Source organism: Hippopotamus amphibius, chromosome X, assembly GCF_030028045.1.
Source record: "Hippopotamus amphibius kiboko isolate mHipAmp2 chromosome X, mHipAmp2.hap2, whole genome shotgun sequence".
Classification (NCBI taxonomy): domain Eukaryota; kingdom Metazoa; phylum Chordata; class Mammalia; order Artiodactyla; family Hippopotamidae; genus Hippopotamus; species Hippopotamus amphibius.
Window position 1 is genome coordinate 79,402,798 of NC_080203.1, and position 14,664 is coordinate 79,417,461.

The following is a 14,664-nucleotide window of genomic DNA, read 5'->3' on the forward strand; positions in this document are numbered from 1 at the left end:
AGAAAAGTATAGTGATAAAAAACAAATTGGGGTCTATATAACATGAATTAATTAACTAATCAATCCTGTTTATGTTCTACCTCATTCCTAGAAAGTTTCAGTTGCCTAAAAGGCACTATCCAACTACATTCTTAAATGAGTTAGGAAAATATGAGGGAAAAACATCATAGAAGACCAACGAATAAATAAGAAAGTGATGGAGGGAGAATCAACAAAGATATCTTGAAAAATTATGAGATAGTCGCTTTGTGGGTGGGGATGGGGAAGTATCAGGGAGGATATAAGGATGAGTTTACATGGTTTGGAGTGATGCAGTGAATTTTAGGATGATAAGGAAATAAATGTCCCATCCATGACAAGCATTTCTAGGTTATCTGCTGATTCTTTATAGTCAAGAAGTCACCCAACACATTTATCTAAAATATATGAGCCTTTCCTGGCAGTTTCCTCAGTACAGGGGCCAAATAAGTGAGACCTTCTTTCCATGAAGAGTTGTTAATTTACGTTTGTATTTTTGTTCATGTGTTTTGCTTCACGGTCTCATTTTTTGGGTGTGTTTATAACGTGAGTATAGTAATACCTACCTTTAGATACTTGGGAAGAGTAAATGAAAAATGTTTGTGCAAAGTCCTTCATAAGCATTTTCAAGCTCTGTGCAGATATAAGGTAGTGTTTTGAAGTCCAAGAAATCTGGAGAAGAGTGTTGGTGCAAATAATGAAAAAAGGAATAAACATAACTCCTTTCTCACTCCATGCCTTCACTTACAAAATACTGTAAGTGTTGAAAATCAAAATATTTGTGGTTTCTGAAATGTTCATGTAATTCCAAATGAGTGGTGATTTATAACTATACCTTGTATTTGTGAAAGGGCAATATAGTGAATATTATATTTAATTTCCCTGAGTAAAACAGAGCACATGAGAATTTCTGGGCTTGTTTTTTGTTTTTTTTTGTTTTGTTTTGTTTTTCTGCTGGCCAAAGAGGCCAGAGAAAACTTTTCCAAATATGGAGCCTGTTTTGTGTTCTTTTTGCTGACGAAATGTGGAAGGCAGGGTGTGCATGCTCCTCTCACATTTTTGTGGCCTAGATTTGAACTGGAAAATGTGATTCTAAAATGTAGAAATTTGAAAAGGCATGGTAACCTGGTCTGCAGTCTCCAATCTCTGTAAAGTGTTTATTATTATTATTGTTATTATTATTATTATTATTATTATTATTATTGCCAATGATGTGTTCAGAGGGTCAAGGCTCTAAATACTGAAAATAAGTACTTATGAAAATGGGATATAGACAAGGAGGTAATAAAATTCTTGGCAGGTTTATCTGTTCCAGACAAATGCCTGAGCATGTTTTATTGTGTTTAACCTTGGTAGCCTAAACATGATAACCTTTCATTGAAAGAAATAGGTACTGTTGTTTGCATTTTCTCTCTTCCTGTTAGGGTGAGAGCAAAAACTTTAGGTAGCTTTAAGTAGCTGATAGATATGAAGGTGGAGGATGATGAAACTAAGGAGTGAAAGAAGAAATAGGAAAAGGGGACCAAAAATTACCAAGAAGTTTGATCTTTCCTAGAATATGGTCTTAATATGTTACTTTAGTTGGTGAGAGCAGGAATTATATAAAAATGCAGTTTCTGATTCAGCAGGTCTGGGATGTGACCTGGGAATGTGTATTTCCATCAAGCTCCCAGGTGATGACAATACTGCTGTCCTGAGAACCACTCTTAGAGTGGCAGGGTTGGAGGTTGGGCTGGTGAAGGTCATATTTAAAAATTTTCCATAAGGATAATTTGTCAAAAGGGTAGCTAATTGTGATTTAATTTTATATCATCATTAAACTTTTTTGTAATAAAATTCAAAATCATTGACCAAAAATAAAAACATTTGTCTGGCCATACCACCCACAGGTTTTTCATCACTTGTCTCCTTATTTTAGGTCCCTTAGTGAAAACTGTGAGCAAGTTAAATTTGTCCCTCTGTCAGTATCTTAACCCAGGCTACCATCTGGTTAATGTGTAAAATGTCCAGGTGTTACCTATGTTGTCATGGGAAAGGCCCTAGAGACGCAGGCAGACCACTGACTGGGCTTCTAGTTCCAGCTCTTCCAGCTAGCTTTGGAACCTGGAGCTATTTTTTTCTTTGTAGAATGATTGAGGATATTTGTTTGGTAGAGGTGAGAAAGCATCTAGTCCATTGTCCATAATGGGCACTCAATAAAACATAAGGAGACTCTCATGAGTACAACTAAGTAACTTTAGGTTTCACAGGCATTGGATAGAACAGGTTACATAGGACAGGGATTGAGGATAAAACATGTCCCATGACTTAAATGAAGGACTTCACTAAGCTTCCCTACTTCATCTTTAATGTGTGGTTTTAGTTGCTTAAATCTTCTACTGAAGGTCTGATCTTTGGTTTACTATCTTCCAATGCAATTTGCTACCTCCTGGGAGCACTTCCCTCTGTTTTTCTCCTGTCTGCTCTAAAAGAGATGAGGAAATCAGGCAAAAGGCATAAATGTTGACCATTTCTCCTCTGTCCCTTCCTTTACAGATTATTCCTCTGCTGTTCAGAAATTTTCCCAGACATTGCAGTCCTTTCAGTTTGATTTCATTGGAGACACTCTGACTGATGATGAGATCAACATAGGTAAGTCTTCAGCTATGTGTGGCCATGTGCTTCTCAAAGCAGGTCTGAGAAAAAACAGCCTCTTTGGTCTGTGGATATAGAGAACTTGGGCATCTTTATTCCCTGTTGTCCCCTGTTGTGCCAGGTTTCTGGAAGGCTGCTTAAGAAACATAAAGAAACATTCCCTCCTAGTCCCATTTCCTCCTCACACAAAAGCAATCAAAAGATATCCCTTAAACCTCCATTGAGGTCTTTGACTCAGTCTGCAGAGGAATTTTTCTTTAAAGAATCTGACACTCGAAAATAGATGGTTTTGTGATGGATAAAGAGTGATTTCTTTGGGTTTATTTTCCAAAATAATTCCGAGTAAGATTCTTCTAAGGAACAAATTCACCTAGAAAGTTTAAAATTAGCATTTGTATATGTACAGCTTTTCAGGCTACAGGAGATTTGGCATTTCCCTTAGGAACTGAATTTGATAACTTACTTTGTGAGCTATGTGATGTTGGACAAGATATTTCTTCTCTCTGAGCCTTAGTGTTGTCCTCTGTAAAATGTGGTTATTATCTATCTCTCAAGGATGTTACAGTTAGGAGATTGAACAGTAGAAGTAAGAAGCACTTTGTGTTTGTGTTAGTTATGAAGTTAAAGTAGTGTCGGCAAACTATGACCCTTGCGTCAAATCTTGTCTGCCACTTTTTTTTTTGTAAATAAAGTTTTGTTGGAACACGGTTAAATATTGTCTATTGGTGGTTTTGTAGTACAACGGCAGCATTGAGTAGTAGTGGCAGAGAAGGGATGGCTTTCAAAGCCTCAAATATTTGCCACCTGGCCATTTAATAAAAAAGTTTGGTAACCACTGAGTTCAAGAGTTAGTGTAAAGTATTTGCTAGATGAGAGTGCAGAACTATTGTGAACGATCTAATGTCACCGGAACAATTATATTTATGAACCCAAGAACTAAAATATAAAAATGTATTGTTATTATATTAAATGCTCTTTTGCAGTAAATATGAATAATATATAAAAGTATAAAATTACCTTTGTTAATAAGATATTCCAGCACAGAAGCAATGTATTGGATGTATTGGTATATTGTCTTTTAACTCTTTTGTGTGTATTAATTTAGTTCATACTAAGTACATAACTTTATCTAATTTTAACCTAATCTTTCATCAAGCATTTTCTCATGTCATTTAAAAATTTTTGTAAGCTTCAGTGCTTGGGGGTGAGGACATTGTTTTGTTCATTACTGTTTCCCTAGCATGTAGAGGAGTACTTAGTATATAGTAGATGCTCAATACATGTTTGTTGAATGAATGAGCAATGGATGCATTTGAGTTTCATATAGGAGCTATACTTTATATACTATTCAATTGTTGTTAAAAACTTAGCTTATTTCCAGCTTTTCATGATTATAAATAATAACTGCAATGAGTATTTTTATGAGGTTGATGACTAATGTTTTGGATAAATGTGGCAGTGTAGTGAGGCAGACATTTGCATTTGGATTATTTCTTTATTCACTCCACTTCATTCTACTTCTGCAAATCTGTCATGGTCTAAGGGCATGGCTTATTTAAAAGTTAGTATTGTGAGAGTCATATAGCCCAAGTTTGAACTCTAGCTTTGCAACTTATTAGCTGTGTAACTTCGGCAAGTGACTTTACCTCCCTGGGTGTTACATTTCTCATGTGTAAAATGGGGATGAGGTGATCAATGCCAAGTGTGCACAGTGTCTGAATAAATGTTTAGGCACTAAATAAATGTAATCGTTATTGTTAATATAAGATTTGATTACTTTGTACTTTTTAATGGACTGAATGTTTTTGTGTCTCCCACAAATTCATATGTTGAAATTCTAACCCTCAATGTGACCATATTAGGAGGTGGGGCCTTTGGGAGGTAATTAGGTCATTAAGGTGGAGCCCTCATGAATGGGATTAGTACCCTCATAAAAGAGACTTCAGAAAGCTCTCTCACCCTGTTTCCATCGTGTGTGAGGTTACAACGAGAAGTTGGCAGTCCGCAGCCTGGAAGAGAGCTCTCACGAGAACCTGACCTTGATCTCAGACTTCTAGCCTCCAGAGCTCTGGAAAATAAATTTCTGTTGTTTATAAACCACCCAGTCTATGGTATTTTGCTGTAGCATCCTGAACTAAGTAAAACAGGAATTGATACTGAGAAGTGGGGGGTGCTGCTATAACAAATACCTAAAAATGTGGAAGTGGCTTTGGAACTGGGTAATGGCAGAGGCTGGAAGAGTTTTGAGGTACATGATAGAGAAAGCTTAGGTTGCTGTGAATGGAATTTTAAAGGTGATTCTGGCGAGAGCTCTGAAAGAATAGAGAGTGGTAGAGAAAGCTTCAGTCTTCTTGCAGAATACCTAAGTAATCATGGACAGAATATTGGTAGAAATATAGGTGGTCGAGTCCATTTTGATGAGATCTCAGAAATGAGGAACATGTTATTGGACAATGGAGAAAAGGTGATCCTTGTTATAAAGAGGCAAATAATTAGGCTGCATTGTTTGTGTTCTAGTGTTTTGTGGAAGGTAAAACTTGCAATCAATGAAGCAAGTGTTAAAGGAGTGGCGTGGTTTCTCCTGACTGCTTATGCTAAAATGTGAGAGGAGAGAAATGAAGAGAAGGTGAAATTTTTAAGCAAAAAGGAACCAGAACTTAAAGATTTGTCCATATGACAAAAAATGAGAAAGTGTATTTGGAAGAAAACACTAAAGGTATGGTAGATGTACCATTTGATAAAGAGATTAATGTGGGTGTGAACCATGGATTTAACCAGCCATCTCAACAAAATCTAGTAATAGAGATGGGATTATACCAGCAGAAATACTGCCAGCTAGGACTGAAGGAAACAGAGAAAATAGGACAAAATGAAGGAAAACTTTCTATATCCTATAGGACCAGACCATAGAACAATGTGAACCTGCACTATTCTTCAAAACAAGGAAAGAAGACCCCTGAAGGTGATTCAGAGATCATCAGGGCTACCATGTCCACCCCGGGGGTATGGGTGGGGCCATTCTGCAGAACCCTGAGGGTACGACACCCCCCATGCCTCTTCCAGACAGAGAATCAAAGCATGGGTGGGGCCTCTGCAGAGAGCCACAGTGTAGGCAGCCCTCCACCAAACTGTGGGGATGATGTTGCTACTTCAGTGCGTCCAGAAGGCTTAGACTGCTGCCCCAGTGTGTCTAGAAAGCAGGGCATCAAGCCAAAGAGCATTATTCTCAAGACTTAAGATCATATGGAACTTGCCTTGCTAGATTTTGGGCTTACTTGTGACCTGTCACTCCTTCCTTCTTCCTTTTTTTCCCTTGGAGTAGGAATGTCTATCTTATGCATGTCCCATCATTGCATTTTGGAAGCACATGAGTTGTTTTCACAGGTTCACAGCTAGAGAGGAATTTTGCCTCAGTATAATTTGTACCTTGATTCTCAACCATATTTGATTTAGATATTTAGATAAAATTTTGGACTTTATATCTTAGAGTTGATGCTGGAATGACTTAGGACTTGTAGAGCTGTTGGGATGGAACTAATGTATTTTGCATGTGAGAAGTACATGAATTTTGTGGAGCAGGGGATAGAATGCAACGGACTGAAAGTTTGTATCTCTTCCAAATTTATGTTGAAAGCCCTTCCCTAATGTGATGGTACCAAGAAGTACAGCCTTTGGGAGGCGATTAGATCATGAGGTGGAACTCTCATGAATGGGATTAGCGCCCTCATAAAAGGTACTACAGAGAGCTCTCTAGCCCTCTTTCCATCATGTTAGGATACAGAGAGACATCAACAGTCTATAAGCTGGAAGAGGGCATGCTCTAGAACCCAACCATGCGGGGACTCTGATATTGGACTTCCAGCCTCCAGAACTGTGAGAAATTTCTATTGTTTATACACTACCCAATTTATGGTATTTTGTTATAGCACCCCAAAATAAACATATTTCTTTTTTAAAGATAACTGCTACTTGCCTATCAATTGGTAACCTTGAAGATTGGAGATGCATGGTATGTAGAATTCCATAAATATGTCTTTTTTTTCTGCCAAAAAAAGTCAGACTTTGAAGAGGTGCCCATTTTCCCTAAGGCCAAACAACAGATCTATGTCCCATATCTTCTTATATGCTGAACTTTGTGTTTCAACTCTCTCACCCCTCTGAAACCCACCGTAATTGTCAACTAGTACCAGGCAGGAAAAAAAGAAAAAAAATGTGTGACCTTGAGCATAATGGCTATAAACAAAAATGAAAATGACCCCCTGGTGCTGCCAGGTTCTTGTGGGTGTCTGCTGCCTGTGACACATTTGCTTCTTAATGTATGCTTTACAATAACTCTTTGACTCAGTTATCATTTGCCTGCCAATTCCAGAAACTTCTAGTTATCATCTGACCATTGCTTTTAGGGATGCTGACTCATGAACTGACCTTTACTGATGGGGACTGAAAAGATTTTGAGAATTTCAATGGCCGGTCATAGGCATTGTCTTTGTTGATTTTGTCATTTTGAAAGCTGGGATTTGTGGTGTTAGTGAGGCGAACGACCAATGCTGTACCAGCTGAGGCTGAGGCTCTTTGGAGGCTCTGAGAAGCAATCTTCAAGATCCTACGGGAAGCTATTTTTTGGGAAAGAACAGTTGCTTTGGAAGTGGAAAGTGCAGAGTGTGGCATGCCCTCCAGTTGCTAGCGTTACTGGCTCTTCTGTTTCACAGGAAAAACTGGTGAAAGTACAGTTAGGATGGAATTTTGGGCTGAGCTTTTAGATTTCACCTTACATGTGAAGAGGGCCTTGCAGTTCTCTCCATAATGGATTTTTCATGGTTGCTGCAAGAGGTAATCAGTAGCATTAACCCCATTGTAGATACCAGTTGTGTAACAGAGATGGTAGTGATTCTTAGAGGATATAAGGGAAAGCGTGAAGCTTTTCTGAAGAGTTCCTTCCCTTGATGATCAGCTCTTGGACCTCACAGTCTGTGTACAACAGAGACAAGTGGGAGGAAGTATCTCACTGCCCTGACCATGACATTTGTCACTGCTTTAGAGTATGACATCTATGCTTTCCCTTGGCATTGCCTGGCTTTTCTCTACCTCTATGGCCCAATAACCAAAGGAAATTCCAAGTGTTTAGGTAGTGTTGTGTCTGCTTCAGATCTGAGTTTTATTTATTGGCTATGAGATCTTGGCAAAATTACTTGAGCTTGTTGAGTCTCTGTTTTCCTCATTTGTAAAGTAGGGAGTATGGTCTATGTCCCAGAATTGTAAGGAGTAAATCAGATAAATACACATATCAGAGGGTGTATGTAAATCATTTGTCTTAATGCCTGGTGATCCTACTAGGAAGGTGGTAGAACCTAATTTTTGGAGAAAGATGTTAGTTTGAAATTATACTTCCTGAGTTAACTACAGGAGGAAACTGTAAAATAAAATGTCACTGTTTACAGGGACCTTAGAAAGTATCTAGTTCAGTTATTCATTAGGACCTTAGAAAGTATCTAATTCTAATAGCTTCGTATCAGAATTACCTGGAGAGCTTGTTGATCCAGAGTCTCAGGACCTATCTTAGGTGAAATGAATCAGTTTGTTTATTTGTTTATGCCTGGAGAAAGAAAAAGCAGTATTTTTAAATCTCAGACTGCAAATTTCTAGTTTAGTCATCGTAACATATTTGAAGAAACTCCTTTGTGGACCAAGCAGATTGATTTAAGGTCAAACTTGCAGGTAGAAAGTTCCATCAGCCACCCATTACTGCTTTATAGGAGCAGAGGACTCAGATAAAGGTCTACATTGTCTATTCCCTCCAGCCCCCACACTTTTATTGAACGTGAATATTATTCATTGCTGATAACTCACAGGCAATCATAAATCTGATTGGAATATGAAGCAGGGCTTAAGAAATAGTCTCTTGAGGACTTTTGTTGGTGTTTTTCTGATCATCTTTTGAGGTTGCAAAGGTCAGTTGTTTTAGGTTCCTGAAAACCAGGCATCCTAAAAGAAGAGGGATACCCTAAATGAAAAAGAAAAATATATAAATGTTTAAATTTAAAAAAAAATTTTTTTTTTTATTGAAGTATAGTTGATTTACAATGTTATGTTAGTTTCTGGTGTACAACAGAGTGATTCAGTTTTGTATGTATTATATATATATATATTCTTTTTCATATTCTTTTCCATTATGGTTTATTATGATAAATTGAATATAGTTCCCTGTGCTATACAGGACCTTGTTGTTTAATACAAAAGTTTGTATTAAAGAAAAGAGCCAGGAGTTGAACCCTGAAGGTCCAGTGATTTCAAAGAGGTCGGTGGTTGAAATTTTTTTGATTGGAGTTTCTTGAAGCTCTCAAGGTGCAATGTCAGTCCCCTTGGTGACACTGTCCACAGTCCTGGCAATCTTTCATGTAAGGGTATATAGGAATTAAGCATTTCACCAGATTTCATTAGTCCAGACAATGGTTTGTCCAGGGAAAATTCTTGCCCAACGCATAGTCTGCTGTGGTGGCGAGCACTTAGAGTTTTATATCAAGTCATCAGGTTTCAGTTAACAGGTCTTCTTCAGATCATGGGGAAAGGGTCAGTTACAAGGCGACCTGGAATCCTTGTAGGGATCTGGATTATCAGGTCTTAGTTCTCCATGACCCCAGGTGAGATGGGAAGGGGAAAATTAGAATTGCTAGTTTGGAGGATTATAACTAGATATTTGAAAAAATAGAAGGGATTGAAAATTTGCTAAATATTTACAAATTGGGAAAGGTAGAAAGGTAGCAGGATCCAGTTCAATTTACAGGTAGATACCAAAACTGTTTTTTGACAGAAGGGGAGGAAGTCATTTAAATCTCAAGCAGACAAGACAGAGTGTATATGCTTATAAGTTATCCTCAGTTAACAAGAGATGCAGAAGCTCAACTAGCACAGAGACAAAGAACAGGGCAAAACTCTAATAATCCAAAAGGCTGTGCTATAGACAATGCATCATCTTCCATTGAAACAGAAAAAATCTCCCTTTTGATGAAAGTTAATCTCAAAGAAAAAATATTCTTGATTAAAAAAATAAGGCTGGTCTCATTAGATTTGGCCTAATTATTTGTAGTCAAAACAAGGATAATTATTTTCCATACGGGTCTATTTAAGTTTGCTTTGCTGGAAATTTTCAAAAAGAATCTCAGATTGAACTTTTAAAGCCTTTTGAGGCTAAGAAGCCAAGCCAAGAATTATCCACCAGATTTCACCTGCACTACCTAAAAATTTGGGTGAATTCTTCTCTAGATACCCAACATATCCTAAAGTTTTGGGGTCTACCAGGAAGAAACTTTCCTTACTCACCTATAAGGCTGAGAACTCTGCAAGCCACGTGTCAGCCTGGTTTTCCCAAGAGGGCTTTGTAAGCATTGTAGGCTCCATAAAGTCAGCCTTGCTCCTTAAAAGTATCTGGCCATATCTGATTCAATGAGCATCATTTCGGATATGTCATTACAGGTAAGGCCTTGGTTGCAAAAACCAATGTTTCCAATCCTTTCCTGATAATAAAGAGGACAGACTCTGAACCTATGCAAATAATTATGTTGTTATGCAAATAGGAATGTTTAATATGAGATTGTGAATCCTAGAGGCAGAGATAATGTCATTTACAAATGAATGTCATTTCATTTCAACTTAACAAAAGCATAATCTTCTAAGTTGTTATGAGTTATAGGTAACTTGTGAAATAAGAGAAATGGGTTCCTTATATATCCAAAAAATAGAACATTATAACATCAGTAATATTCCAAACAAAACCCTCAAACATCCTTCATTAGTTCATTCAATCCTAAGTAGTTCTTGTTTTACTAGACCTTGCATTAGCAAACTCATGAATTCATCTGATTCTCGACTAGAATTCTCAGAATCCTGACTCAATTCACTGGTATGATCTCAAAGTTCTTTAAAAGGTGCCATCAAAAGCCTGTACACAAAAGGATTGGTACAGTCCTATTCTCTGGGGTTCTGAGAAAGTCCTTCTTTGTTAACAATAAAGTACTCTGGTCTGTAGACAATTGCAAGTGCTTACAGGGATGCATTAGATTAAAACATAAACTATCTAATGAGGATGAGGAAGAGATTTATATAGCTGTGGCTAAATTACTACTAGTCATTTTCAAAAGTGAAAGATATGATGAGAGTTCATTATAAATAATAATGCAACTGTCAAGGACATGTGACTATTTCTGTGGTATGCAGAACAAGACAAAAGTTAATCCAAAAAAGGTTTTGGACAAAATATTTGTAAACATAATGATTTCTATTTCCAAAGAAGAGTGGATATTACATCTAATTTATAAAAATGGATGAATACAATCTTTACAAAAATCTTTAGATATGAGGTAATAATACTGGCATAATATAGCAACCATATAGTTAGGATATACCAATAATTCATTAAGAATATCACGTAATGAGAATCAATAATCTGGAGTAGTCTTAAACATCTCTATATTAGTAAGATTCCAAAGGAAGAGAAATGAGCCCCCAGTTTAAACCACTGAATTGAAGATGCTCATTTCAAATTAAAGAATTAACATTAGAATTAAGTTAACATTTAAAAAATAAATGACAAATGATAACACTATACTGGTTTCTAATATCAGGCAAGGCAGCACCAGGACTCTGATAAATAGAAACATATCATGGACAATGAGGGCATTTTCTAGGAACTTTCTGTACAGCATATAACATCTGAAATATGTGTATTAAAACATTTTACATATACAGATTTAACCCAGGGAAGGCTAAGCATTTCTTTTGATTTGATAATGCTTCCTGTGCAGCTCAAATGATAAGATCAAAAGTACCAAAACTGTGCACTGGCTAGTTTAAGGAGTTGGTTGTATTCAGACTGTTGCCATATGGAAAATCTTCATTAATGAGGAAACTTTTAAAGAAAAGGAAGGAAACTTGGGGATATTATAGAGGCAGGTAAACAAGGAAGTCATCTGTGAGCCTTATGAGAATCATGAGCAAGGATGGAGATGGTCCTTTGTGGTTTAGTTGTTTTTCAGAACATGAAAGTGTGTTTCTTAATAGTCTCCGCTGTCCTGGAGCCCAGGGTTCAGAATAAGTTCAACATTGTCAGTGATCTAGGATTCACAAAGCTGGGCATAATCCGGTGTGCTTTCAAAGGGAAGTACCAGCTCCCAGGGCCCTCTGAGTTCCCATGGGGGTGTTGATTGAAGAAGATGACACCCATGCAGAATGAGGAGACTGCAAGGCATGAGTGTCACCCTCTCCAATTCTCATGGACTTCTCATACCCTCCTGCCATGCTTCCCATCTGACTTATCTGTAAACTGATGCTTAGGTACCAGCTTATGGTGAGTAAGTGGTCTAAAATAATCCCAACACGTTCCTGATTGTGGACTGGGAGATTAGATGAAGTGAATGTCAGTTTCCCAGGAACATCCTTCAAGAGGCTTAGGCTTCAGGCCTGTCTGCCATTGACTCCTGCCCCATCATAAAGGTAACATAGACTCCTATAATTGCACACTCTGAGCTTTCCTCTCTGTCTTGTCCTTGCCACCATCTTATATCCCTGGTAATAAGCCTTCTAATACCTTGGCTCACTGGTTCTCTATGGAGAGTTGTTAGGAGTTAGGCACATGGTCTTTTCGTTAACAAGATCTGGGTATAGATTTTGACCTATCCATTTATTAGCTGTGTGATCTTAGTTTCCATTTGAAAAAAATAAAAATTGAGTTTATTGGAATTTCTGCATTATAATGAAAATATGGAAATAGAGAAAACAGAATATTAAAGGTTTCATTTGCTGAGTACCTACTACATGCAAAATGGTTTGCATACATTATCTAATATTCAGAGCAATTCTTAAGAGGTTGACTGAGGCTAAGAAAGGTCAAAGAACTGTTTGAAAATGATATGATACTATACGTAGAAAGTCCTAAAGATGCCACCAGAAAACTAGTAGAGCTCATCAATGAATTTAGTAAACTTGCAAGATACAAAATTAATACACAGAAATCTGTTACATTTCAGTATACTAACAGCAAATTATCAGAGAGAAAAATGAAGGAAAAAATACCATTTATCATTGCATCAAAAAGAATAAAATACCTAGGAATAAACCTGTCTAAGGAGGTAGAAGACCTGTAATCTGAAGACTATAAGACACTGATGAAAGAAGTTAAAGATGGCAGAAACAGACAGAAAGATATGGATTGGAAGAATTAATATTGACAAAATGACTATACTACCCGAGACAATCTACAGATTCAGTGCAATTGCTATCAAAATACCAGTGACATTTTTCACAGAACTAGAACAAATAATTTTAAAATTTGTATGGAATCACAAAAGATTCCAAATATCCAAAGCATTCTTTTTTTTTTTTTATCATTTTTTTTAATTTTTTTTTGGGGGGGTACACCAGGTTCAATCATCTGTTTTTATACACATATCCCCGTATTCCCTCCCTTCCTTGACTCCCCCCCCTCGAGTCCCCCCCACCCTCCCTGCCCCAGTCCTCTAAGGCATCTTTCATCCTCGAGTTGGGCTCCCTTTGTTATACAACTTCCCATTCTTGAGAAAGAACAGAGCTGGAGGAATCATGCCCCCTGAGTTCAGACTGTACTACAAAACTACAGTCATCGAAACAGTATGGTACTGGCACAAAAACAGACAAATAGATCAATGGAACAGTATAGAGAGCACTGAAATAAAACCAAAGTAGGCAAGAAATGGAGAAAAGACAATCTCTTTAATAAGTGGTGCTGGGAAAACTGGACAGCTACATGTAAAAGAAAGAAATTAGAACATTCTCTAACACCATATATAAAAGTAAACTCAAAGTGGGTTAAAGACCTAAATTAAGACAGAAACCATAAAATTCCTAGAAGAAAACATAGGCAGAACACTCTGACATAAATTGTAGTGATATTTTTTGGATCTGTCTCCTCCAGCAAAGGAAATAAAAGCAAAAATAAACACATGATTGCTAATTAAAGTTAAAAGTTTTTGCATAGCAAAGGGAACCATTGACAACATGGAAAGACAACCTACTGAATAGGAGAATATATTTGCAAATGATATGCCTGATTAGGGGTTAATATCTAACGTATATAAACAGCTCATACAGCTCAATATAAAAAAAAGATTAAAAAATGGGCAGAAGAACTGAATAGACATTTTTCCAAAGAGGAAATGCAGATGGCCATGAGGCACATGAAACAATGCTCAGCATTACATCATCAGGATAATGGAAATCAAAATCACAATGAGATATCACCTCACATGTGTCAGAATGGCTGTCACCAAAAGAACACAACAAATGTTGGCAAGGATGTGGAGAAAAGAGAACCCTTGTACACTGTTGGTGGGGATGTAAATTGATGCAGCACTTTGGGAAACATTATGGAGGTTTCTTGAAAAAAACGAAAAATAGAACTACCACTACCATATGACTCAGCAGTTCCACTCATGGGTATATATCTGAATAAAGAGAAAACACTAATTTGAAAAAATACATGTACCCAATGTTCATAGGAGCATTATTTACAATTGCCAAGATATGGAAGCAACCTAAGTACACACACACACACACACACACACACGAATGGAATACTACTCATACATAAAAAGAATGAAATTTTGACATTTGCAGCAACATGGATGGACTTGGAGGATATTACGCTAAGTGAAATAAGTCAGAAAAACAAACACTATGTGATATTACTTATATGTGGAATCTAAAAAATACAATAAATTAGTGAATATAACAAAAAGGAGGCACACTCACAGATATTGAAAACAAATTAGTGGTTGCCAATGGGAAAATGGAAGTGGGGCAGCAATATAAGTATAGGGAATTAAGGGGTACACATTATTGGGTATAAAATAAGTTACGAAGATATATTGTACAATACAGGGAATATAGCCAATATTTTATAATAACTATAAATGGAGTATAACCGTTAAAAACTGTGAATCACAATATCATACACCAGTAACTTATGTATTATACATCAACTAT

General features: G+C 37.0%; 1 protein-coding gene across 5 annotated transcripts in view; it reads left to right on the forward strand.

The window, feature by feature from the left end:
- OPHN1 (oligophrenin 1) overlaps positions 1-14,664 on the forward strand; it is a 648,185-nt gene that overhangs the window by 214,572 nt on the left and 418,949 nt on the right. For all 5 annotated transcript variants that reach the window (XM_057717522.1, XM_057717521.1, XM_057717520.1 and 2 more), the window contains exon 3: positions 2,554-2,649. In XM_057717522.1, coding sequence (XP_057573505.1) covers positions 2,554-2,649 — 96 coding nt within the window. The remainder of the gene's footprint in view (positions 1-2,553; positions 2,650-14,664) is intronic.